Source organism: Scyliorhinus canicula, chromosome 11 (assembly GCF_902713615.1).
Source record: "Scyliorhinus canicula chromosome 11, sScyCan1.1, whole genome shotgun sequence".
In the NCBI taxonomy this organism is placed as follows: domain Eukaryota; kingdom Metazoa; phylum Chordata; class Chondrichthyes; order Carcharhiniformes; family Scyliorhinidae; genus Scyliorhinus; species Scyliorhinus canicula.
The window spans coordinates 87839820-87865600 of NC_052156.1; the positions used below are offsets into that span (position 1 = coordinate 87839820).

The 25781-nt window shown below is 49.2% G+C and overlaps 1 protein-coding gene across 1 annotated transcript in view; it reads right to left on the bottom strand.

Annotated features, from left to right (window-relative positions):
• Positions 1-25781, bottom strand: part of dock3 (dedicator of cytokinesis 3) — a 1304448-nt gene that overhangs the window by 776961 nt on the left and 501706 nt on the right. Inside the window, 1 exon segment of the mRNA XM_038810823.1 lies at positions 604-685. Coding sequence (XP_038666751.1) covers positions 604-685 — 82 coding nt within the window.

Consider the following 25781-nt stretch of genomic DNA (forward strand, 5'->3'; position numbering starts at 1 on the left):
CAAAGATGTGCAGGTTAGGTGGATTGGCCATGCTAAATTGCCCTTAGTGTTCAAAATTGCCCTTAGTGTTGGTTGGGGTTACTGGGTTATGGGGATAGGGTGGAGGTGTGGGCTTGGGTAGCGTGCTCTTTCAAAAAAGAGCCGGTGCAGACTCGATGGGCCGAATGGCCTCCTTCTGCACTGTAAATTCAATGGTTCTAACCACGTAACATACCAAGTAGGAATAACGACTGCGAGGAAGATGAAAATGAGAAAAGCATTTTCTTCTTTTGTGTTAAATGACTGATCTGTTCATTGCTACCAACACACTTCATATTGTTTAATTTTGATGATTTTCCTTTCTGTGTTTTTCTCTTTTCTCATTAATGTTCTCACTTTCCAAAGAGGAGAGAGAACACTGGTGAGGGAGAAGCAGCTCCTTTTATCCTGGAACGAAAACCTGAATGCTAGTCCTCTAAAACATTATGCAGGATTCATCAAAATTCTTTCACAATAACTATCTTCAAGTTCAGAGAGAAAATGTAATTTAATTTCCAACTTAATACATGAAACTTTCTTTTAGAATAAAACAAGTGAATACGTTAGAGATGGACCCTAAATTACCGTAAATAGTGCACACAGCCGCTCTATTTTCTCAGGATTTCTCGGCATTCCATTCTTGTTCAGCCTCACCATGAATCTCTCGCTGTGGAAGCAAAGAAAATGCAACTGAATATTTCTGGGAATGCATCATTGGTCAGAATATGGACAGTTACTTAGGAAGTTTGCTTAAAGGGGAGATTTGCCCAGGCATCAGACCAGTTCTACGCTGAGATTATAAAAAGGCTACCTCCACTTGAACTGTGAGAAACATTGATCTGTACAATTAAAGATTGTGTTCATATACTTGCATTTCATGTGCAGAGAACATATTAAGCCATGTAACATAAAAGCACTGGGGCTAAAGTTACCGCTCAATATGCTTCTTCTTTCCAGTGTGATTTGCTAGAAAACGGTGTTGTTAATTGTATGTCAATTGTTTAATTCTTGCAAGGGAGTGAGATTAATTGATCATTCACTTGAGCCCTCTGTAACTAATCACAGACTAAAATTGTGATTGTTGTATTAGAAGGTGTGTGCTCGTAATGTATACTTTCAGAAATAAAGATAGCTATCTGTAAAGATTGGCTCCAGCTCTATCCTTCACCAACTGGATTTCTAGAGAACAGGTGTCACCGGTGCAAAAGATTTCAGAATTTTGAACGTATATTGCATTCAGCATGAATCGATTTTCTGCAAACTTTTTTGCTGCTAGAAATATCATCATGCTCAAAGCTGCCTTAAAAATTAATCATGTCCCTGGATAATGTAAACATTTCTGATAATTGGACTCATTTGGTGGCCTTCATGAAGGCTCCAAAATGTATGCTGTTTGACTAACAGGTGCATTTCAAAAGAATTTGAATATAATTTTTATTAACATACTAAGAAATTGACTACTGTATTTCAGTTTAACGATATGTATTTATACAGTGTCCTTAATGTAATAAAACACCTGAAGGTGTTACACACGAGGGTTATAAAATGAAAATTTGACTGAGCCTCACAAGGCGATATTAAGGCAGATAACAAAACACTTACACAATGAGAGTGACTTTATAAAGTTCATCATATTTTTTAAAAGTCATTTTAAGTCATTTAAATCAGGTTACACACAGGTGGGGTTTGACACTGTTGATTAAAATGTCTATTTTTTGTGATAAATCCATTCCAGCTCTATTAATTGAACTAGGTGAAAGAACCACAATTGCGAGGGAGGGGTAACAGACATAAAATTAGGCACAATACCATTGGTGCCATTCCTGCTGCCTAGCCACCCATGCTCACTCACCACAGTCTATGTGTGGCAGGCAGGCATTGGGTGTCCCAACACTCATGTGTCAACAGAGGCCCTGAGTAGCCAATTATTGGGAACTTAGGAGCATCTTCCTCCCCTGACACAATCTTTCCTGTGGTAGGTGGAGGACACTGCCAAGTGGAAAACCTGACGGCTTTTACTCTGTAGGTGGTGCAGGGTAAGAGGGTGGGGGTCATACCTCCTTCATAGATTTCCTAGCCTCATCAGAGGTCCCCAAAGTACCCCTTTCAATGTACCCCCTGGCATGTCCAGCCCGACCCTCCATCACCTCACCGGGACCACACGTCATGGTCCTAGCAATAATACCAATCCCCTCTACTTACCTCGGTGCCTGGCCCCCACAACAATCTCTTTTTAGGTGCAGTACCGGCAGTGGCCACCACTCCTGCGGTTCTGTTGGGGCCAGAGAGCTGCTGGCCATTTGATTGGGCGGCAGCTGTTGCAGACAGGACTTTCTCCCCAGATATGAGCAGAAGTCTCGCCTCAAGCCACTTGACAGTCCACAGAGTTAAATTGCTGTGGGCATGCCAGGGAGAAGTCGGGAGAAGGTTCGTTCATGACACTTAAGTCGGGAGTGATGCAATGTAAATGTGCAATGTAAAATTCTACTCTCTATTTCTGAAAGCATGATTCGGTGAATAAATCGAATTCATATATTTGCGACTACAAGAGCAAAAAGGAATTTGGTTTGTTACTAAATCACAGTGTTCATAAACAGTGCTTTTATTGTTGGTTCTCTATCAACTATTTCACCTAGGAGCTGCTTGCTTTCAATGTCCTCCTTGTACTGCTGCCAAACTACTCATTCTATTCCATATATGTACCATAACCGTCTTAGTGCAGATTAAAATGTTCTAATCTTCGTGATCCCTTTTCTTGATTACAGTGATGGAAAGACACAGGATTATGATGAGGGCAGATTTTACAGATTCTGATTCACAGAACCGGTCTATTACTCTACAAAGATTTGCTGACATTGAATTACTCTCTTAAGCTGCTGCCACAAACACATATTTTGATCATTTTAAATCTCACCTTTTCCCTCTATTCAATCATTTTTACGGTATTTACTAGTGATTCTATTTCTGCTGGGTTAAGTATTTGAACTCCATGAGACTTGAGTCATCATCCATCACATAACAACACAATGCGTTCACCAAAGACCTGAATTTAATGGTTTTGTAGTGTGGGAGTTTGCAAGAGGAAATTAATTGTGAATGAGATATAAAACTCACTTAACTAAGGAATTTCCAATAATAATAATAATCTTTATTAGTGTCACAAGTAGGCTTACATTCACACTGCAATGAAGGTTAGATGCAAAATTGCTGGCAAAATTCTTGGCCACACGGACACAGGACTGTGTTTCGGGGGTAATAGAGGAGGACCAGGCGGGATTTGTTAAGGGACAACACCTGGCGTACAACTTTAGGCCGCACCTTAACTTAATAATAATGCCTATGGAGGGGCGCAAGGTTGAGGTGATGGTGATCATGGATGCAGAAAAGGCTTTTGATCGGGTGGAGTTGAAATATCTGTGGGAGGACCTGGGAAGATTTGGGTTCATGCAGGGATTTGTGGATTGGGTCCGGTTGCTATATCAGGCACCAGTGGCAAATGTAAGGACAAATCGGGTGCAATCGGAATATTTTAGCCTGTGCTGGGGGACGAGACAGGGTTGTCCACTCTTCCCCCTACTGTTTGCTCTGGCCATATAGCCGTTGGCAATGGCATTGCGAACATTGAATGTTTGGCGGGGGATAGTGAGAGGGGAGTAGAACACAGGGACTCGCTCTATGCGGACGATTTGCTGCTTTACATAATTAACCCATTGGGGGGGATGGCAGGAATTATGGGGATACTGGAGGAATTTGGCCGGTTCTCAGGTTACAAACTGAATATGGGCAAGAGTGAGGTTTTTGCGATCCAGGCAAGGGGGCCGGAGCAGAGACTGAGGAAGATGCCGTTCAAGGTGGTGGGAGTGAATTTTAGGTACCTGGGTACTCAAGTGTCATGGGACTGGGGTCAGCTCCACAAACTAAATTTGGGCAGGTTGTCAGAGCAGATTAAAGGGGATTTCCATAGCTGGGATGTGCTCCCCGCTGTCATTGGCATGAAGGGTACAGACTGTGAAAATGACAGTCCGCCCTAGATTGCTGTTCATTTTCAGTGTCTGCCAATTTTCATCCCCAAGACATTTTTTAGGAAGATGAATGCCACGATCTCGGGTTTTACATGGGCCGGGAAAGCCATGAGAGTTAAGAATGTCCTACTTGAGCGTGGGGAAGGGTTGCTGGCCCTTCTGAACTTCATCAACTATTACTGGGCAGCCAATATATCGATGGTTAGGAAGTGGGTAGTGGGGGAGGGGTAGAAGCAGCATCTTGTATGGGGATGAGTCTGAAGTCTTTGTTAACAGCACCTTTGCCATTGTTGCCTGCTTGGTACTTCACAAACCCGGTGGTAGTGGCAGCCCTGAGGGGGTGGGGACAATGGAGGCTGCAGATGGGACTGGAGGGGTCGTCGTTATGGTCACCGATCTTTGACAACCACTGGTTTGCTCCTGGAGGGCTGTACGGGGGCTTTGGGAGGTGGCAGCGAGCAGGGTGTGGTAGTCGGTATTAGGGGTATTACGGTACCCAGGTTGAGGCTGCAAGACCATTGGTGTGGGAGGTACCTGAGACAGCAAGATCATTGGTGAAGCCTGCCTGCTGGTTCCGCCAGTAAGGCGGAGTATAAGAGTCTGTGTTTCCTTAGCTGCTGCATTCTGTACCTGCACTGCTGGGGGAAACATCTAGTCCAATAAAGCCTTCAATTGTCATCCAATCTCCCTTCTGGAGTCATTGATCGAGTATCAATTTATTTGACTAGATTTTAAAGAATGGAGCTCCGAATCAATCCGGAATGTCTGCAACTCAGCCCCCACGCGGCAAACTCAGCGGCAACTTTCAAACCCTGGCTGGCGTGCTTCAACGGGTACCTCAGGACGGCCACGACTACACCCACAGAGCCCAGAGATCTACAACCTCATCGAGGATGCGGACGATTTCGAAGCCGCGATGGCCCTGTTGAAAGGGCACTACATTCGCCCAGTAAACCAGGTCTAGCGACAAGGCGACAAATCCCGGGGGAAATCGCTGGATGAATTCTACCGTGCGCTTCTGGTACTAGGTAGGAATTATGACTGCCCGCAAGTTTCAGCCAGCGACCACACAGAACTTTAAATCCGGGACGCATTCGTTGCAGGTGTGCTATCCTCACAAATCCGTCAACGGCTGCTAGAGAAAGAGACACTAGGCCTCAAGGAGGCACAGGCCCTTGCTAGCTCCCTGGATGTGGCCTCCCGAAAGGCCCGCGCGTACGTCCCCGACTGCGCGGCAGCCCCTTGGGCAGCGTGTAACCCGCTGATGCATCCCCCCACAAGCTTTTGCCGCGCGGCTACCAGGCAACCCCGCTGTTATTTTTGCGGGCAAGCCAAGCACCACCGGCAGCGCTGCCCGGCCCGCCTCTCCACCTGCAAAGGGTGCGGCAAAAAGGGCCATTTCGTGGTGGTATGCCAGGCCCGGGCTTTCGCCGCCGTCTCCGGGGGCGAACCGGGGCCACCACCACAACTCTCTCCACGGGCCACATGCGGGCAGTGGGTGCCGCCATCTTCGTTTTCCCGAGCCACTTGCGGGCCCCGGGCGCGGCCATTTTGTTCCCCAGGGACCACGTGCGACGCGTGGGTGCCACCATCTTGCACATCCCCAGCCATGTGCGACCTGTGGGCGCCGCCATCTTGGCTGGAGTCTCAGGACCCCGATTCGGATGACCACAAACCACCCGAGGAAAATCTTCAACTTTTACCACGACTCGCCTCGGTGACCCTGGACCAGTCTCGGCCCCGAACGCTCTCGACCGCGATGACGACCGTGCTCATCAACGGACACAAAACATCCTGCCTGATCGACTCCGGGAGCACAGAGAGCTTGATACACCCCAACATGGTAAGGCGTTGTTCTCTTCCCAGACACCCAGTTAACCAAAGAATTTCCCTGGCCTCCGGGTCTCACTCTGTAGAGATCAATGGGTTCTGCGTAGCTAACGTCACGGTCCAGGGAAGGGAAATAAAAAATTTCCAACTCTATGTCCTTCCTCACCTCTGCGCTGCCACGCTCCTCGGGTTAGACTTCTAATGCAACCTCCAGAGCTTAACCTTTAAATCTGGCGGCCCGATACCCCCCTCACTGTCTGCAGCCTCGCGACCCTAAGGTCGACCCGCCTTCCCTTTTTGTGAACCTCACCCCAGATTGCAAACCCGTCGCCACCAGGAGCAGATGATACAGTGCCCAGGACCGGACCTTCATTAGCTCGGAAGTCCAGCGGCTACTGAAATAAGGTATTATCGAGGCCAGCAACAGCCCCTGGAGAGCTCAAGTAGTGGTTGTAAAGACCGGGGAGAAGCACAGGATGGTCATCGATTATAGTCAGACCATCAACAGGTATACGCAGCTCGACGCGTACCCTCTCCCCCTGATTTGGTCAATCAGATTGCACAATACAAGGTATTTTCCACGGTGGACCTCAAATCCGCCTACCACCAGCTCCCCATCCGCCCGGACAACCGCAAATACACTGCATTCGAAGCAGATGGGCGGCTTTACCACTTCCTGAGGGTTCCCTTCGGTGTCACAAATGGAGTCTCGGTCTTCCAACGGGAGATGGACCGAATGGTTGACCGGTACGGTTTTTGGGCCACGTTTGGACGTCTGGAAGACTGTTCTACTGGCCCTGCGGTGCAGAAATCTCCCAGTCTCCCGCTGGCAGGAGGTCCTCCCCGATGCACTCCACTCCATCCGATCACTGCTGTGTACCACGATAAATTAAAAACACCTCATGAACTTCTCCTTGTCTTCCCTAAGGATTGGTCCAGGAGCTGCCAGCCAGGTAGGGAAGACAAGGAAGTCCTCCTCCGGGACCTCACTCCCAACCTGGCTGTCAGCTCCTGGACCTATCCTGCTCCACAAACACGTGCAGGCGCATAAGTCGGACCCATTAGTCTTGAGGGTCCACCTCCTTCACGCTAGTCCTTAGTACGCCTAGGTGGCGTACCCCGATGGCCGACAGGATACAGTCTCCCCACGGGACCTGGCGCCCGCTGGATCCCACCCCACCCCCCACCCCCCCACCTACCCCACCCTCCCTCCCACCGGCGCCTGCCATGGCCACCCCCTTCCCAGGTGGATCAGTTCTCCCACTGGTCTCATCTCGGGGTGATGAAGCTACCAAAGAAACCAAAGTCACACTCCCGGAGTCACGGATGTCCGAGCCGGCGACTGCATCACCGCCGAAACTGCAACGTTCACAGAGGACGACCAGGGCCCCCGATTGACTAATTGCTTCATTTTGATATGTAAATGTAAATAAATACTGTAAATAGTTGTGACATGTAACAAGACAAAACACTGTACCATCGAAGGGTACCACCATTATCTCAACCTCTACCACTATATAACGCAAGACCACCACCCCCGCCGGACTCTTTATTTAACAGGGAGCGAATGTGGTAGTCAGTATTCGGGGTATTACAGCACCCAGGTTGAGGCTGTACCCGAGACAGCAAGATCATTGGTGAAGTCTGCCTGCTGGTTCAGCCCAGTAAGGCGGAGTATTAGAGTCTGTGTCTCCCCAGCTGCTGCATTCTGTACATGCGCTGCTGGGGGAAACATCTAGTCCAATAAAGCCTTCAATTGTCATCCAACCTCGCTTCTGTAGTCATTGATCGAGCATCACAGGGATCGAGAGATTTGTAGATCTTTTTATTGAGGAAGGTTCCCCGAGTTTGGTGGAGCTAGAGGGTGGTTTGAGTTGCCAGATGGGAATGAGTTCCAGTCCTTGCAAGTGCAGTATTTTGTTCGGAGGCATGCCCTGGGCTTCCTGCACCTCCCACTAAGGGTGCTACAGGACAAGGAGATGTCAAAAACAGGGGTTGGTGAGGGGAGGGTCTCGGAAGTATATAAGGAACTGCTGTTGTGGGAAGGAGTTCAATCGGGGTGGTGAAGAGGAAGTGGGAGGAACAGTTGTGTGGGGAGATGGAAGTTGGGTTATGGGAGGAGGCTCTGCAGAGAGTGAACGCATCCTCGTCTTGTGCCAGGCTCGTGTGGTCCACAGGGCTCATATGACCGTGGCCTTGATGAGCAGGTTTTTTGAGAAGGTGGAGGACAGGTGTAGGCGCTGTGGGGGAGGTCCTGCAAACCATGTGCATATTTTCTGGGCATGTCCAAGGCTGAGGGAATTTTGGCAGGGATTTGCGGATGTCATGTCAGAGGTCCTGGAAGGGAGGGTGACTCTGTGTCCGAGGTGGAAATATTTGGAGTGTCTGAAGATCTGGGAGCCCAGGGGGGGAAAGAGAGACCGACGTTTTGGCCTTTGCCTCCCTGGGGGCCCGGAGACGGATTCTGTTGGGTTGGAGGGACTCGGAGCCTCCAAAGTCGAGAGTTTGGGTCAGCGACATGGCAGGATTTCTCAGGTTAGAGAAATTGACAGTCAGCAGGTGAGGGGGGGGGGGGGGGGGGGGGGGGGGAGCGCGGTGGAGGCCTGGAAGCGATGAATAAGAGTAGGATAATTAATGAAGGGCGAACCGTGAGATGGGGTAGTTAGGATTTATGCTTGGGGGAGATGGTTATGTTATTGTGCGTTTTTTGTTTGTTGGATCTCTTCGTTTAAAGTGCTAAAATTATAAATGCCTGAATAAAATATTTTCGAAAAAAAAACACAGCAAGTTACTGTGAAAATCCCTTAGATGCCACATTTCAGTGCCTGTTCACGTACACTGAGAGAGAATTCAGAATGTCCAATTCACCTAACAAGCACGTCTTTTGGGACTTGTTGGAGAAAACCAGAGAACCCGGAGGAAACCCACGCAGACTCCGCACTGACAGTGACCCAAGCGGGAATCGAACCTGGGACGGTGAAGCTACCGTGTTAACCACTGCGCTACCGGGCCGCCACATTTAGAACTATTAAATTGGATTTGTTAGTACTTAGTACAGAATTTGGGATTCTTACAGTTCCACGCGCTATAAGATTGGCCTTATCGGCAACCTCATAAATGGGGCCCTAGCCATTTGCTCACCATAAGAACATAAGAATTAGAAGCAGGAGTAGGCCATCTGGCCCTTCAAGCCTGCTCCGCCATTCAATGAGATCATGGCTGATCTTTTGTGGACTCAGCTCCACTTTCCCGCCTGAACACCATAACCCTTTATTCTTCAAAAAACTATCTATCTTTATCTTGAAAACATTTAATTAAAGAGCCTCAACTGCTTCACTGGGCAAGGAATTCCACAGGTTCAAACCCTTTGGGTGAAGAAGTTCCTCCTGAGCACAGCCCTAAATCTACTTCCCCTTATTTTTAGGCTGTGCCCCCTGGTTCTGCTTTCACCCGCCAGTGGAAACAACCTCCCCTAATCTATCCTATATATTCCCTTCATAATTTTATATGTTTCTATAAGATCCCCCGTGTCCTTCTAAATTCCAACCAGTACAGCCCCAGTCTACTCAACCTCTCCTCGTAATCCAACCCTCTCAACTCTGGGATTAACCTAGTGAATCTCCTCTGCACACCCTCCAGCGCCATTACATCCTTTCTCAGGTAAGGAGACCACAACTGAACACAATACTCCAGATGGGGCCTCACTAACACCGTATACATTTGCAGCATAACCTCCCTAGTCTTAAACTCCATCCCTCTAGCAATGAAGGACAAAACTCCATTTGCCTTCTTAATCACCTGTTGCACCTGTAAACCAACTTTTTGCGGCTCATGCACTAGGACACCCAAGTCCCTCTGCACAGCAGCATGTTTTACTATTTTATCATTTAGATAATAATCACTTTTGTTGTTATTCCTACCAAAATGGATAACCTCACATTTGTCAACATTGTATTCCATCTGCCAGACTCCAGCCCATTCACTTAAACTATCCAAATCCCTCTGCAGACTGACAGTATCCTCTGCACATTTTGCTTTATCACTCATTTTAGTGTCGTCTGCAAACTTGGACTAATTGCGATTGGTCCCCAACTCCAAATCAGCTATGTAAATTGTGAACAATTGTGGGCCCAACACTGATCCCTGAGGGACACCACTAGGTACAGATTGCCAACCAGAGAAACACCCATTAATCCCTGCTCTTTGCTTTCTATTAATTAACCAATCCTCTATCCATGCTACTACTTTACCCTTAACGCCATGCATCTTTATCTTATGCAGCAATCTCTTGTGTGGCACCTTGTCAAAAACTTTCTGGAATGCAAGCTTGATCCAGAAATAGGGTGCATGAAAGACATCCTGAGGGATAATAGCTATCCTGGTCAGATCATTTCACGCTGCAGATTGGGTAAACTCATGAATAGGCCTAAGGCTGTCACTTTTGGCCCTGAGAAATGCCCAGTTGTCCTCAGACTACTCTGGAAGGGCAAGGAATCCCAAAAAATGGAGCAACAACCTTGCCTGCTTTTACACAGTGCTACTCTGCAGTAGAAACATGAGCTGTATTTGCCACCAACAGGCTGCTGCCATCAGGCCAAAAGGCCTATCACATAAATGAGTAATGTGATATATTAATTTCAGAGCTAGTGTGATGCAAGGCACGTAAGCTGTAAATCCTGTATGGGTCCTGTCCTTCCTGTTTATTCCCTCTGTGTTCCCTTACTTCCCATTTATTTTATTTTTGCCGTTACATTTTTGATCCATGGATGATTTATGGACATGTGTCATTAAGGCACCTGTACCTTTAATTCAAGCAGAAGAAAGCAGTGTCTTGTGCCTTCATTCAAGCAGAGGATTTTAGCTGCCAGAGAGACCACTAAGTTAGTCTGCGCTAGTTCAAACCAGAGCTGTGGACTGTCTGGTAACAATGACAGGGATTGGCTGGGACTCGGTTTGATTGATTTGGCTGGTGGCCAATGAATTGGCCAAAAAGGCCGTGCTCTGCCCGGTAAAAGGTAATGATTGGAACTAAATAAAAGAAAATTACTGCAGATGCTGGAATCCGGAACCAAAGAGAAATGCTGGAAAATCTCAGCAGCTCTGGCAGCATCTGTAGGGAGAGAAAAGAGCTAACGTTTCAAGTCCAGATGACCCTTTGTCAAAGGTATTAGCTTGTTGTTATCACTGCATGTTTCATGGCAGTTGTTGGTATAAATAGACAGTAATTGTGTTTAAACTAAAAAATCTGGTGATTGTAATTATTGGGCAGCCAAGGGCATAGTTATAGGAATTATTATTTAATTCACTTGTGTTATGTCTCTCGGATGAGTGAGGCTGGAATTGACCACACACTTTCCCAGGGTGTCATAACAGTGCCCAAGACTGGTGCATTATCAATAGCATGTCTCATTTCCTGTTTGCAATGGGCAAAGTACAGATCGTACTGTTATGATTCCAACTGGTGTTATTACTAGATAGTACAGTCTCAAAATGGAACCATGGCTCAATGGACCGTAACTATAATTTACTCTTACTCCGAGACAAGGATGAAGAGAGTCACAGGACCGTCAGTTAACTTTTAACAGAAGAATATAACCTCTATTACACATGAAGAGATTGACGAGAATACAATACTCTTCACCTCACCTCTTTCTTCACAAATGTACACAGATTTCTATCACTTAGCACTTTCTTCTCATACAGTTGCTGTTTCCCTTGACATTGGTATTCTTGTGGTTGTCCTAATGAGTCGAAGACAAACAGCTTTGGCAAAATGTATTTTTTCAACAATAAATTGGATTAATTGATGCACTATGACCCGTCTTGCCTAGATTTGTTACTCACAGTGAACTCAGTCTGGGCAGGAAACAAATTACATCTTTTACTTCAAAGTGAAACTATCTATTTTTGTAAACTTGAAAAGCTTTAAAGTGATCAAAACTTGTTCACATCTCTCCTTCAAATCTTCCAGCTTGTTGACAAATTTAAATGGTTTCCTGATTACAATGTTTGTTTTAAAATGTAAAATAGTCATGTTTCTCACAGTCCACACCAGCCCTCAAATATTTTTGATATTTAGATATTTCAGATTGTAACTATTTTATTTCAGATTCCAAGGGCGGAATTGTCCGCTCCCGCTAAAAATCGGGAAGGCCATCATGAACTCGGCCAAGTTTCACGAAGGCCTCGGAGGCCGCTCCTCTCACCTTATTCACCCCCGCCCGGGGGGCTAGGAGCGGCCCTCCGTAACTCTCGGCCACCGGGCCTTGACGCCGGCTCCAACCCGCGCATGCGCGGCTGACGTCACGACGGCTATAACCCACGCATGCGCGGTTGCCGTCTTCCCCTCCGCTGCCCCGCAAGACGTTGTAGCCACCGAAGTTGGCCACTTCCCGACCAAAAATGGCGATATACAAAGCACGCAGGGAAAATTGGACACTTTAAGAAAGACAAGCAGGTTGCAGAATCTTCCTGTGTATTCTGCCTGCAAAGAAAGCAGACAGCACCGAAACCAGCAGTTTGCCTATTAATGAAGCGATCCCCGGGAACAATGGATACAACGATTAGCTACATTTGGGACATTCTATAGGTCAGACTTCCCGGCGCCAACGGGAGTCTGAAACAAAGGAGACAAACAAGCCAGGAAGAACCGCCCCGCGAACGAGGGACAGCCTCAGTATTGGGGGGATTCATACCAATCGATTGGTATGAGATCCAATCGATTGACAGTAAGCTCGGAGTCCCCCAAAAGGGCGCGAAGCCCCTGGGACCTATAAAAGTCAGGTCCCAAGTCCAGTTCGCTCTCTTAGCCGGCCCTCCCAGCAGAACACCTTTGCAGCAGCTCTCTAAGAACTTGACCGTGAGAAGGAGAGGCCTGGCCAACAGCTACACCGACAAGTAAGTGTCCAACCAACGCTCGCTACGAGAATAGACACTCCTGACCTCTTAGCCCGTACCAACTGGGAAGCCTGCAGTCTCAGGACAGAACAAGAGGCCATTGTTCCCTGATCCAGTGGGTTCCCTTATCGAAGATAAGTATTGGCTTATAGTGGTAGGAATAGTTTAGTCCGCTAGTATTAGTTGCATGAGTATCGATTTACTGTGTAAATAAATGTGTTTGATTGAACCTTACAAACTGGTGTATTGAGTCATTGATCTGAACTTGAACTTGAACCTCGTGGCGGTATCAAAAGGAAACCTGGCGACTCTAGAGCTAAGGAATAAAACAGAGCCAATTGAGTGTAAAGCACACTCACCAGAACGAGAAACAACATGGCGGCTTGATCTTGCGGGGCGGCGAGGGGAAAGAGTGCGTCCCTTTGAGACACCGGCCCGACGATCGGTGGGCACCCTCGCGGGCCAGTCCCCTCCCAAGCACGGACGTGGTGCTCACTCCCCTTTCCGCCCCCCACAAGCGTCAAACCAGCTTTTGCCGCCATGTTCATGACGGCAGCGACCAGGTGTGGTTGCCGCCGTCGTGAGCCGGTCGCGAACGTCAGGTCGCCCCGTGATAAACAGGGAGCGGCGATTCTTCCAAGCGGGGGGTGGGAGAATCGCGGGGGGCGCCAGGGGGGCGTGTCGTGAGTCGCCCGGCCCTCCCGCGATTCTCCAACCCGGCGTGGGGAGCGGAGAATCGCGGCCCAAGTATTTACACAGCAAGTCAAATTTGTTGCTTCAGGGTTGGTTCTGCTGCAGATGTGAGGAGTAAAATGTGTGTGAATGCAATTGTTGTAGTAGATTCAATTGTAAGAGTAATAGATAGGCATTTCTGTGGTCAGAAACAAGACTCCAGGATGGTATGTTGCCTGCCTGGTGTTAGGGTCAAGGATGTCTCGGAGTGGTTACAGGACATTCTGGACGGGGAGGGTGAACAGCTAGTGGTTGTTGTGCACATTGGTACAAACATAGTTAAAAAAAAGATGATGTTCCAAAAGCAGAATATAGGGAGTTAGGAAGAAAGCTGAGAAGTTAGCCATCAAAGGTAGTGATCTCAGGATTACGCGCGAGAGCGGTTGGGGAGAGTTTAAACAAATATGGCAGGGGGATGAGAACCTACGTAAGGATTCAGAGCAGGGAAATCAAGAACAAGAGAAAAACACAACAAGGAGAATAAGAAAAGTTATAGTCAGAGAAACCAAGGGCCAGTATCAGATAATGACACTGTAAAATATTAGGATCGGTCAAGGAACTTTAAAGGGACTAGCCTTAAGGTTGTACCTGAATGCTCAAAGCATTTGAAATAAAATGGATGAATGAATTGCACAGATAGATGTAAAGGGGTGTGATATAATTGGGATTACAGAGGCATGGCTCCAAGGTGACTAAGGATGGAAACTAAATACGAGGGCTACTCAGTTGTTAGGAAGAGCAGACAGAAAGGAAAAGGTGGTGGAGTTTCTTTGTTGATTAAAGAAAGTATTGATACAATATTGAGGAAAGATATTAGCGCAGACTCTGTGTAATCTGTGTGGGTTGAGTTGATAAACACCACGGAACAAAAAACATTCAAAAGGGTGGTGTATAGATCATCAAATTGCAGTGGTAATGTTGGGAATAATATTAGACAGGAAATGAGAGATGCACATGTTAAAGGAATATCTGTGATTTTAGGTGACTTTAATCTGCATTTAGATTGGATACTCAGCGAGATCTTGGCGTCCTTATGCGTTGGTCGCTGAAAGTAAGCGCGCAGGTACAGCAGGCAGTAAAAAGTGCAAATGGTATGTTGGCCTTCATAGCAAGAGGATTTGAGTATGGGAATATGGATGTTTTACTACAATTGTATAGGGTACTGGTGAGGCCACACCTTGAGTATTGAGTGCAGTTTTGGTGTCCTTATCTGAGGAAGAATGTACTTCCTATGGAGGGAGTGCAGCAAAGGTTTACCAGGCTGATTCCTGGGATGGCAGGGCTGTCATATGAGGAGAGACTAAGTTGGTTTGGATGATATTCATTGGAGGTTAGAAGAAGGAGCGAAGATCTCATAGAAACTTATACAATTCTAACAGGATTAGATAGGATAGATTCAGAAAGAATGCTCCTGATAGTGGGGAAGTCCAGAACTAGGGATCATAGTTTGAGGATAAGGGGTAAACCTTTTAGGACTGAGGTGAGGAGAGATTTGATCACCCAAAGAGTGGTAAATCTGTGGAATTCACTCCCACAAAAAGTAGTTGAGGTGAAAACACTGTAATTTCAAGAAGGAATTAGATATAGCTCTTGGGGCAAAAGTCATCAAGGGATATGGCAGGAAGGCGGGATCAGGGTATTGAGCTTGATGATCAAGCCTTGATCATGATGATTGACGAAGCAGGCTCAAGAGCCAAATGGCTTCCTCCTGCTTCTAGTTTCTATGTAAATGAAGTTTTGTGGTGCCGTGTGGCGTGCCTGCTTCTTAGTCAGAAGATCTGGGTTGAAATCCCACTTGGGGACTTGATGGCCAAGGTTGTAACGTGGCCAATAATTTGATTATCAACCTGAAAATCCTTCCATACACACCAATGTGGGTATAAGAGCAGGAGAGATTTGTGGTCAACCATGTGATGGCAAGAAATTTGGAGCCTGACTATCTGTAGCACCAGATAACAACATGCATGTTGCCACAGCAACTGAATGATGTCTAACACAGATCATATAAATAAATCATGCTCTATTATTCCTGTGATAGATTTATAGACCAATGTTTCTTGGGCTTATAAGTGGGTTCCTGGAAATAATGTGTCAGATTTGTAGTACGTGTTTGGAGCTGGCCCAAAGATGTTGGTTTCCTGGATTCTGAATTAAAATAGTCCCAGTAATAATGCAGTCCATGGAGTGAGCCCGTTTCACTGTCCACCAGCTTTATTCTATAGTGTTAGTGAAGCCTAGTTTCTTGTCCCTGTCAAGGAACAAAGGGCGGATTTCTCCGACCCTCCGCAGGGTCGGGGAATTGCCCGGGGCCTTCGTAAACCCCACCCCCGCCGTGGCCGTAATTCTCTGGCACCCGGGAAGCGGCGGGAATCGCGCCCTGCCAGTTGGCGGACCCCCCGCGGCGATTCTCCGGCCCGCGATGGCCGAAGTCCTGCCGCTGTCAGGCCTCTCCCGCCGACGTGGTTTAAACCACCTCTGTGCCGGCGGAAGCAGGCGGCGCGACCGGGCCCCGGGGTCCTGGGAGGGGGGGGGCGCGGGGCGATCGGACCCCGGGGGTGCCCCCACGGTGGCCTGGCCCGCGATCGGGGCCCACCGATCGGCGGGCGGGCCTGTGCCGTGGGGGCACTCTTTTTCTTCTGCCGCCGCCACCGCCTCCACCATGGCGGAGGCGGAAGAGACCCCTCCACCGCGCATGCGCTGGTGGTGACGTCAGCGGCCTCTGGCGCTTCGGCGCATGTGCGGACTCACGCCGACTGGCGAAGGCTTTTTGGCCAGCCCCGATGCTGGTCGGCGTGGCGCCAAAGGCCGTTGCCACCAGTCGGCGGAGCGGGAGCCACTCCAGCGTGGGCCTAACCCCTGAAGGTGCGGAGAATTCCGCACCTTTGGGGAGGCCCGACGCCGGAGTGGTTGGCGCCACTCTGTCATGCCGGGACCCCCGCCCCGCCGGCTAGGGGAGAATACCGCCCAAGGTGTGTACAAATGAAGGTGTACAATGGTGCTATAAAGCCAGGCTGGTGCAAATGGGTTTGAAAATCACTACCCAAATTGAAGAAACAACACATGCAAAAAAAGTCTCAAATGAGCTTAGTTCCTGGGTTTCCTCTGGATGCTCCGGTTTCCTCTCACAGTCCAAAGATGTGCAGGTAATAATGATAATAAACTTTATTCGTGTCACAAGTAGGCTTACATTAACACTGCGATAAAGTTACTGTGAAAATCCCTTAGTTGCCAAATTACAGTGCCTGTTCGGGTACACGAAGGGAGAATTCAGAATGTCCAAACTAACAAGCACGTCTTTCGGGACTTGTGGGAGGAAACATGAGCACCCGGAGGAAACCCACGCAGGCACAGGGAGAACATGCAGACGCTGCACAGACAGTGCTCTAAGCCAGGAATCGAACCTGGGTCCCTGGTGCTGTGAAGCAACAGTGCTAACCACTTTGGTTCGGTAGACTGGCCATGATAAATTGTCCCTTAGTATCCAGGGATGTGCAGGTTAGGTTATGGGATTACGGGTATTGGATGGAGTGGATCGGTGCAGATACGATGGGCCAAATAGCCTCCTTCTTCATCACAGAATTCTATGATGAGAAAGTGGTTTCTCGTCTATGATGGTGAATCCTCCTGCCATATGTTCTCAGCTGCTACTCCATGGTGTGATGAGTTTAAACATATAGGGTGGTGTGAGGGAATACACATTGCTGATGGGTTGAGGAGGTCATTGAATAAGGGTTAAGTTGGAGTAGCTGCAGCTTGCCAGTTTTAATTACCTTTCTGGTGAGGGGATGGGTAATGTTACTAAGGACTGGGAGCTGGGGAGGTGAGCTAGTTGAAGAGTACCTGTGATGATGCATATTTTTGAGTTGAATTGCACATGCATACATTTGGTGTAGGCGGATTGTTATCTGCTGGAGTTGTAAGAAATCACTGAAAATCACTAAATCAGTTTATAAAATCCTCAGAAATGTATTGAATATTACAGGAATAGCTCTCTCTCGCTTCATTAGAAGGAAAGCTCACATACTAGCTTGCTGGACTGACATATAAGGCAGCAAAGGCTGTTATCGCGACCAACGATTGTCTCCAGCACAAACAGACTGAAACAAGACATTGGTAATCCTGGTACTTGGGTAGTGAGTTGACCTCATGATCCATATGTGAACCAATGTCCTGAAGATTAAAGAGTGCGTCCTCAGAAGTATTGAGCCACAAGCTGACTCAATGAACTTCTGGAGGAAATGGAACCTTGACTATCTCTCCTTTGCCAATGGACAACTGAATAAATGATTGGCCTGAACCTCCCAGGAATACAATATATAAATAGACTCTCAAGAAGGAAAAAATACACTTTAGATGTAAGAGAGCACCTCGAGGTGGACCAATGCTGACTCCAGCCTAACAACTTGGATACCTCAAGAAGATTGAAGTAAACAAAAAATTTACACTTCCAATCTTCTCCTAAGAGAAGATGAAGAACTTGCTCATTTCGTCTCCACCGTTGATCTCAGGTAATCTGAGACTTTCAAACCTTAAAATCCTACACAATATTCTGCGCTTCAGTATGAAATAGCAAGAGCAGGTCCTTAGGGTCTTGACCTGCGACCCCTATGAAGGACCAGCCAGTTTATTAATGAGCTTGTTGTGTGTTTATTTCTAGTCTTGATGAAATGCTATTTGTATAAGACTGATGCCTAGATAAACTGATTGGGTGTTGTGCTTCAAGCCAAACAAGGTTATGCTTAGTTCCCTCTTAGAGCTGGCATTGTGAAGATAAAATGTGCTAGAGACTGGTCACTAGTGCTTGAATTTTAAGTGCCATGTCTTGCAGTAATTGGTCGGCTTCGCAATATCATCTTTTAATTTGTTTTCTGGCTTCAGAAAAGGCTGAGATTGTATGCCACAGCAGATTTTGTCTGCACAGATAAATCTCTGGGACCAGATTTGGGGGAGTGTGGAGATCATTGCTGTGCAAGTTGAACAGGGTTGGAATTTAGACATATGCCTGGGGTAGCCTATTTGTCTGTTTCCTCCAGGCGTTAGTCTGATCATCAATGTGCACTCTGATCTGTCAGCCCTGGAGTAGCAGTTCAATGGCATCAGTATCCTTGAGAGGGAGAACTCTTGATATTTTGATGAATAGGCCTATGTGCCAGATCGGATCATACATTATTGTACATTAATAAATATATTAATAAATAAATATAATACACCCAACCATCAACGTCAGTTGGTGCTGGCTCTTCAATATGTATACTGTATACAAACATTGAGTCTACTGGCTCTTTGATATGTAACTGTGTCCAACCATTAAGATTTGGTGGTGCCACATCATCAACAGCCATGCTATCCAAACATCAATGTCCACTAGTACCGGTTCCTCAATACAAACACTAAAAATCTAGACCTGATAGCCATTTGATACGTAACTGCACCCAGAGGTTTGCTCAAAACGTATATTGCCCCCAACTGCTGAGCTAAAATCTGCTGGTTAAAATAAATAAACCATACAGGCACAAACTAGCTGTGAATTGTATTCATGCCGATTAGCCCAATTATATTTTAACACCAATTCCAGTGAAAAACATGCTTATACAGCTTCTTTACATGAGTAACTTTTCCATTCTGTTCCATATCTTTCCTATTAAGGAGTGTCCCAAATTTGGCAGAATGAAAACTGTCCGAATGGCCTGAGAACAGCCTGTTTGTGACGAGATCAAAGTGGACCAAGATGGCAGCCATTTACTTTACTTTGTTGACACATTGCCCTAGAGACAGGACCCCAACACATTTACATCCCAGAGATGCCTCTGATGGTAGGGCCAAAACATAGCAACATAGGTAAGAGAATTAAAGACCTCGTTGCACTTGAGTGAGATCGCGATGACACCCGTGAATAACCGGAGAGGCCAAAAACGAGAACCGCGCCGCTGCCTAACAGTTTGTGATGCAACCGGCTCGCCCCTGCAGGTGAAACTGGGATCCCGCAAGAGCATAGCGAGAAGCCCTATTTCCATACAATTAACGAGAGCCACCCCATATCTAACACCCTCCCATGACTCAGCGGTCTCCCCAACAAGTGGGCACGGTGGCACCAATTAGTACTCCTTTTGAAAAACGTGAACCTGGTGGAAGGCCTTCTGCGGGTAGCCGAGGAGGTGAGTAGCCATCTTTGCTCACAGGCGAGTCCCAGTGCTCGACGGGGGATGGGGGGCACCCTCAGGTGGGAGTCACCCTCGGGTGAGGTAGGATGCCATAGCAGGGGGGGGGTCTGCTGGGAAGGCAACCATGCATGGCTCTACCATACCAATCCGGGGATCATGTGTACCCATTCCGGGGAAAACCTTTGTCCATGCCCGTCTGCCCCACTGTAACCCCCACCGACTGCTGAGGCCTCTGGCTGTGCAGCTGAAGGCTATTGCTGAATTGGCCAATTAAGTGAGCACTTCACACATCCCAAATGGATTCCCGTGGGTGGGCGGGCCATGTAGCTTGTGGGAGTTATTGCTTAGCATCCAAATCAGACAGCGTTGCCTGGACACTGTACCTGAACACTGCAGTAGACCACACGGCGGACGCAGCAGCCAATATCCAAACACCCAGGGGATAGGACACAGCTATGGGGTCATGTCCACGGCTGGAGGGTGGGTGAGTGCAGTGGGGAGGGGACCAGCGCCCGATGCAGGTAACGTTATGTGTGCAGGTATCAGGGGTACAGGGTCCGTGTTCCGCTGTGGGGGGGGGGGGGGGGGGAGTCGCTGCAGCAAGGAGTGCGTGGGCAGGGTGTTGTGGGGGGACGGTGGATCAATGGGGGAATGAAGGGTCCCGGAGTGGGAGCCACTGCTGCTTGTCTCCCTGAACATACAGCGCGTGTGTGACCATCACATGCAGATCATGTACATGTGCGCATGCTTCCCAGGGAGTGTGCACGGCAGCTACAACCTGGTACAGTCAAACATGCCTGGCCTCTTCGAGGATCACTCCAGGATGACCGGCTGGCTGTTGGGGGATAAGGGGTAGCCAATGAGAACCTGGCTCATGATGCCAGTATGGAGGTCGGAGACTGAAGTGGAGGCCTGATACAACGAGGTCCATGTGACTACCCAGGCTATGATTGAGCGGTACATCGGACTGCTTAAAATGCTGGTAAGTGGGAGGCTTTTAAAAGCGTGTTAACTGGGGTTCAGGATAAGCACATTCCTTTTAGAGTGAAGGGCATGGCTGGTAGAAGTAGGTAAGCTTGGATGACTTGGGATATTGAGCCCTTGTCAAAAAAAGATGGTGGCTCATGACATGCATTGGCAGCTGGGATCAAGTGGATTCCTTGAAGAGTACAGAGGGTGCCTGTGGTAGTATGACTAGGGGTATTACGGTACCTTGGAAGTGAGCTGCTATTGGTGCAGAGGACTCGCTGCCCATTGGCCCGGGTAAGTAATGTGCCTCTCAGCCGATTGGCTGAGGAAGTCATGTGTCTCTCAGCCGATTTTGGGCCCCCGACTCCACGTGCGACCCACGGGCGCTGCCATTTTGTTCATCCCCCACCACGTGCGCCCGACGGGCACCGCCATCTTGGATCGGCACCGAGGACCCCGCAAGTGACCACTTGCTGCCGGATGACGACTCGGAGTTCCTGCCACGACTCGCCTCAGTAACGTTGGATCAGTCATGACCCCGGACGCTGTCCGCGGCGACCACGAAGATCCTTCTCAACGGCCATGAGACGAGCTGACTGCTGGACTCCGGGAGCACAGAGAGTTTTGTCCACCCCGCCACAGTAAGACGCTGCGCACTTCCCGTTTACCCAGTGAAACAAAGAATCATCTGGCCTCCGGTTTGCACTCGGTCCAGATCACAGGGTGCTGCATAGCGGACCTCACGGTCCAGGGGAGGAAGTTTAATAACTATAAGCTCTTCGTCCTTCCCCACCTCTGCGCGGCAGCACTCCTGGGGTTAGATTTCCAGTGCAACCTCCAGAGTTTAACGTTCAAATACGGCGGCCCTATGCCCCCCCTTGCTGTCTGCAGCCTCGCATCCGTCAAGGTCGATCCCCCATCCTTGTTTGCAAATCTCACCCCAGATTGCAAGCCCGACGCCACCAGGAGCAGACGGTACAGTGCCCAGGACCGACCTTCATCAGGTCCTAAGTCCAAAGGCTTCTGAAGGAAGGGGTTATCGAGGCTAGCAACAGCCCCTGGCGAGCACAAGTGCTGGTGGTTAAGACTGGGGAGAAAAATCGGATGGTCATAGAATATAGCCAGACCATCAACAGATTTACGCAGCTGGACGCGTATCCTCTCCCACGTATCTCTGACCTGCTCAACAGGATCGCGCAGTACGAGGTTTTTTCCACGGTGGACCTTAAGTCTGCCTACCACCAGCTCCCCATCCACGAGAGTGACCGAAAGTACACTGCGTTCGAAGCGGATGGGCGACTCTACCACTTTTTAAGGGTCCCTTTCGGTGTCAAAAATGGGGTTTCGGTCTTCCAATGGGAGATGGACCGAATGGTCGACCAATACGGTTTACGGGCAACCTTCTTGTATCTCGGCAATGTCACCATCTGCGGCCACGACCAGCAGGACCACAACACCAACCTCCGCAAATTCCTCCGTACCGCAAAACTCCTTAACCTGACCTACAATAAGGATAAGTGCGTGTTTAGCACCGACCGTCGAGCCATCCTTGGCTACGTAGTGTGTAACGGAGGCCCCGACCCCGAACGCATGCGCCCCTGATGGAGCTTCCCCTCCCCCATTCCCTCAAAGCCCTCAAGCGCTGTTTGGGCTTCTTTTCATAATACGCCCAGTGGGTCCCCAATTACGCCGACAAAGCCCGCCCACTTATCCAGTCCACCACGTTTCCCCTGTCGATGGAGGCCTGCCAGGCCTTTAGTCGCATCAAAGCAGACGCTGCAAAGGCCACAATGCGTGCTATCGATGAGTCCCTCCCCTTTCAAGTCGAGAGCGACGCGTCTGATGTTGCTCTCACGGCCACCCTCAATCAAGCGGGCAGACCCGTGGCCTTCTTCTCCCGTACCCTCCACGCTTCCGAAATCCGCCACTCCTTGGTCGAAAAGGAAGCACAGGCTATAGTCGAAGCTGTGTGACATTGGAGGCACTATCTGGCTGGCAGGTTTACCCTCCTCACAGACCAACAGTCAGTGGCTTTCATGTTTGATAATGCAGAGAAGGGTAAGATAAAGAACGATAAGATCTTGCGGTGGAAGATCGAGTTGTCCACATACAACTACGACATCTTCTTTCGTCCTGGGAAGCTAAACGAGCCTCCCGATGCCCTGTCCCGCGGCAACTGTGCCAACGCACAAGTGGACCGCCTCCGAACCCTCCACGCGGACCTCTGTCACCCGGGGGTCACCCATTTTTTCCATTTCATAAAGACTCGCAACCTGCCCTACTCCATCGAGGAGGTCAGGACAGTGACCAGGGAATGCCACATCTGCACGGAGTGCAAGCCGTACTTCTGCCGCCCTGAACAAGCGCATCTGATAAAGGCTTCCCGTCCCTTTGAACGTCTCAGCATGGACTTCAAAGGTCCCCTCTCCTCCAACAACCGCAACACGTATTGACGAGTACTCCCGTTTCCCTTTCGCCATCCCCTGCCCCGACATGACCACGAACACCATTATCAAAGCCCTACACACCATCTTCTCCCTGTTCGGTTACCCCGCATACATTCATATCGCTCGGGGGTCCTCATTATTTTTTTTTTAATTTAGAGTACCCAATTATTTTTTTCCAATTAAGGGACAATTTAGCATGGCCAATCCACCTATCCTACACATCTTTTGGGTTGTGGGGGTGAAACCCACGCAGACACGGGGAGAATGTGCAAACTCCTCACGGACAGTGACCCAGAGGGATTCGAACTCGGATCCTCAGCGCCGTAGGCAGCAATGGTAACCACTGTGCCACTGGGGGGTCCTCCCAGAGTGACGAGCTGCGTCAATTCCTGCTCAGCAGGGGCATCGCCTCCAGCAGGACGACCAGTTACAACCCCGGGGTAACGGACAAGTCGAGAGGGAGAACGGTACAGTCTGTAAGAGCGTCCTGCTGGCCCTACGGTCCAGAAATCTCCCAGTCTCCCACTGGCAAGGGGTCCTCCCAGATGCTCTCCACTCAATCCGGTCACTTCTCTGTACCGCCACTAACCAAATGCCTCACGAACGTCTTCTTGTTTTTCACAGGAAGTATTCCTCAGGGACCCCGCTCCCCACCTGGCTGGCTACCCCGGGCCCATTCTGCTCCAGAAGCACATGCGGGTGCATAGGTCGGACCCGTTGGTCGAAAGAGTCCAGCTACTCCACGCAAATCCGCAATACGTGTATGTAGAGTATCCCGACGGCCGACAGGACACGGTCTCCCTTCGGGACCTGGCACCCGCCGGATCTCGGCCACACCCCCCAGCACCTGCACCCCCACTCCAACCCCAACCGTCCCCAGCACCCCCCCCCCCCCCCCCCACCCCCGGCTCCACCGACGCCCCCACGGCCCAGCGGACAGGAATCCCCTCCCCCGGCCTGGCCCCTGCTAGCTCCGAACAGGGGTAGGGACAGAGGAACAGGATGATCGCTCCCGGAGTCACGGACGACCACCGCTCCGACGTCGCCGGCACCGCTGCGCAGGTCAAGCAGGGCATCGAAGGCGCCCATTCGACTGATTGCATCGATGTGTCCTACTGATTGACTTCTGCCTGCGGATGGACTCTGGTTTTTTTTTGTTCCTTGCCTGTTCCCCATTCCCCCCCCCCCAATTTTATACACTGTACATAGTTGCTGTTTCTTTTGCACATAAGTTGTGGTCAGTGGGCAGCCATCGATGCAACGGTACGACCTAAACATCTCTCGTCATACTACCAGTCTCACGTACTCACGGGACACGCCCCATCCTCATGTCCGCGTTTCCACCCCCTCCCCCCTGTTTCTTTTTCAACAAGGGGTGAATGTGGTAGTATGACTAGGGGTAATACGGTACCTTGGAAGTGAGCTGCTATTGGTGCAGATGACTTGCTGCCCATTGGCCCGGTTAAGTCATGTGCCTCTCAGCCGATTGGCTGAGGAAGTCATGTGTCTCTCAGCCGATTGGCTGAGAGGTAGGTAGCCCCGCCTACTAGGCGGGATATAAGAAACCGTGCGTCCCGGCAGTCGACCTTTCTTCTGCACGTCTGCTGCCGGGCACACATCTTGTGCATTAAAGCCTATCGTTTGGATGTCATCTACGTTTCGTGTTCATTGATTGTGCATCAGTACCGGAGTAGAGTTAAGAGAGAAATCAGGCGGGCAAAAGAGGACCATGAGATTGCTTTGGCAGATAAGGAAAAGGAGAATCCAAAGAGTTTCTCCAAATACATACAGGGTAAAAGAGTAACCAGGGAGACAGTAGAGCCTCTTAAGGATCTACAAGGTTATCTAGGTACGGATCCACAAGAGATGGGTAAGATCCTAAATGAATATTACTCGTCGGTATTTACTGTTGAGAAAGGCATGAATGTTAGGGAACTTGGGGAAGTAAGTAGTGATCTCTTGAGGAGTGTACTGTGGTGAACGTATTGTATTAACCATTCACCATGTATTACTCTGTATCACGCTGTTGCCTATATGAGCTCCACGTATGGACGATTGTATGATATTACACAGGATGTATCATGTTGGTGCCCTTGTGGGCTCCACCCCTGGCTCCGCCCCTTGAGGGGAGGTATAAAGAGCAGCAGCTCTGTCGGCGGCTCTCTCTAGCAGATCAGTCGCAGGTAGGCTCTGTTCTAGTCGATTAAAGCCACAGTTTACATCTACTCTCTGTTACGCGTGAATTGATGGTCGCATCAATTTAATCAAATACAACACCACAATGGAATTGGCCCTTAAACCTGACCGACTGGAACTTGACCCACAAGCTGCGGAGGCTAAAGGGATTTTTTCGCACTGGCTCTGCTATTTCGAGGCCTACCTCGCCGCCTCCTCCCCAACTTCCGTCTCCGACGATCAGAAGCTGAGCCTCCTCTACGCCCGGGTGAGCCATCGAATCTCTGCACAACTCGAGGAAGCCTCCACTTACGCAGACGCCCTCGCGATACTGAAGCGCCGATACGTAAGGCCAGTGAACGAGGTGTATACGTGGCATCTCCTCACTACTCGCCGCCAATGCCCCGGGGAATCGCTGGAGGAGTACCTACGCAACCTCAAAGTCCTTGTGCGAAGTTGCAACTCCAGGCCGTTACGGCCACTCAACATATGGATCTCGCCGTCCGGGATGCCTAGGTGGATGGAGTCAG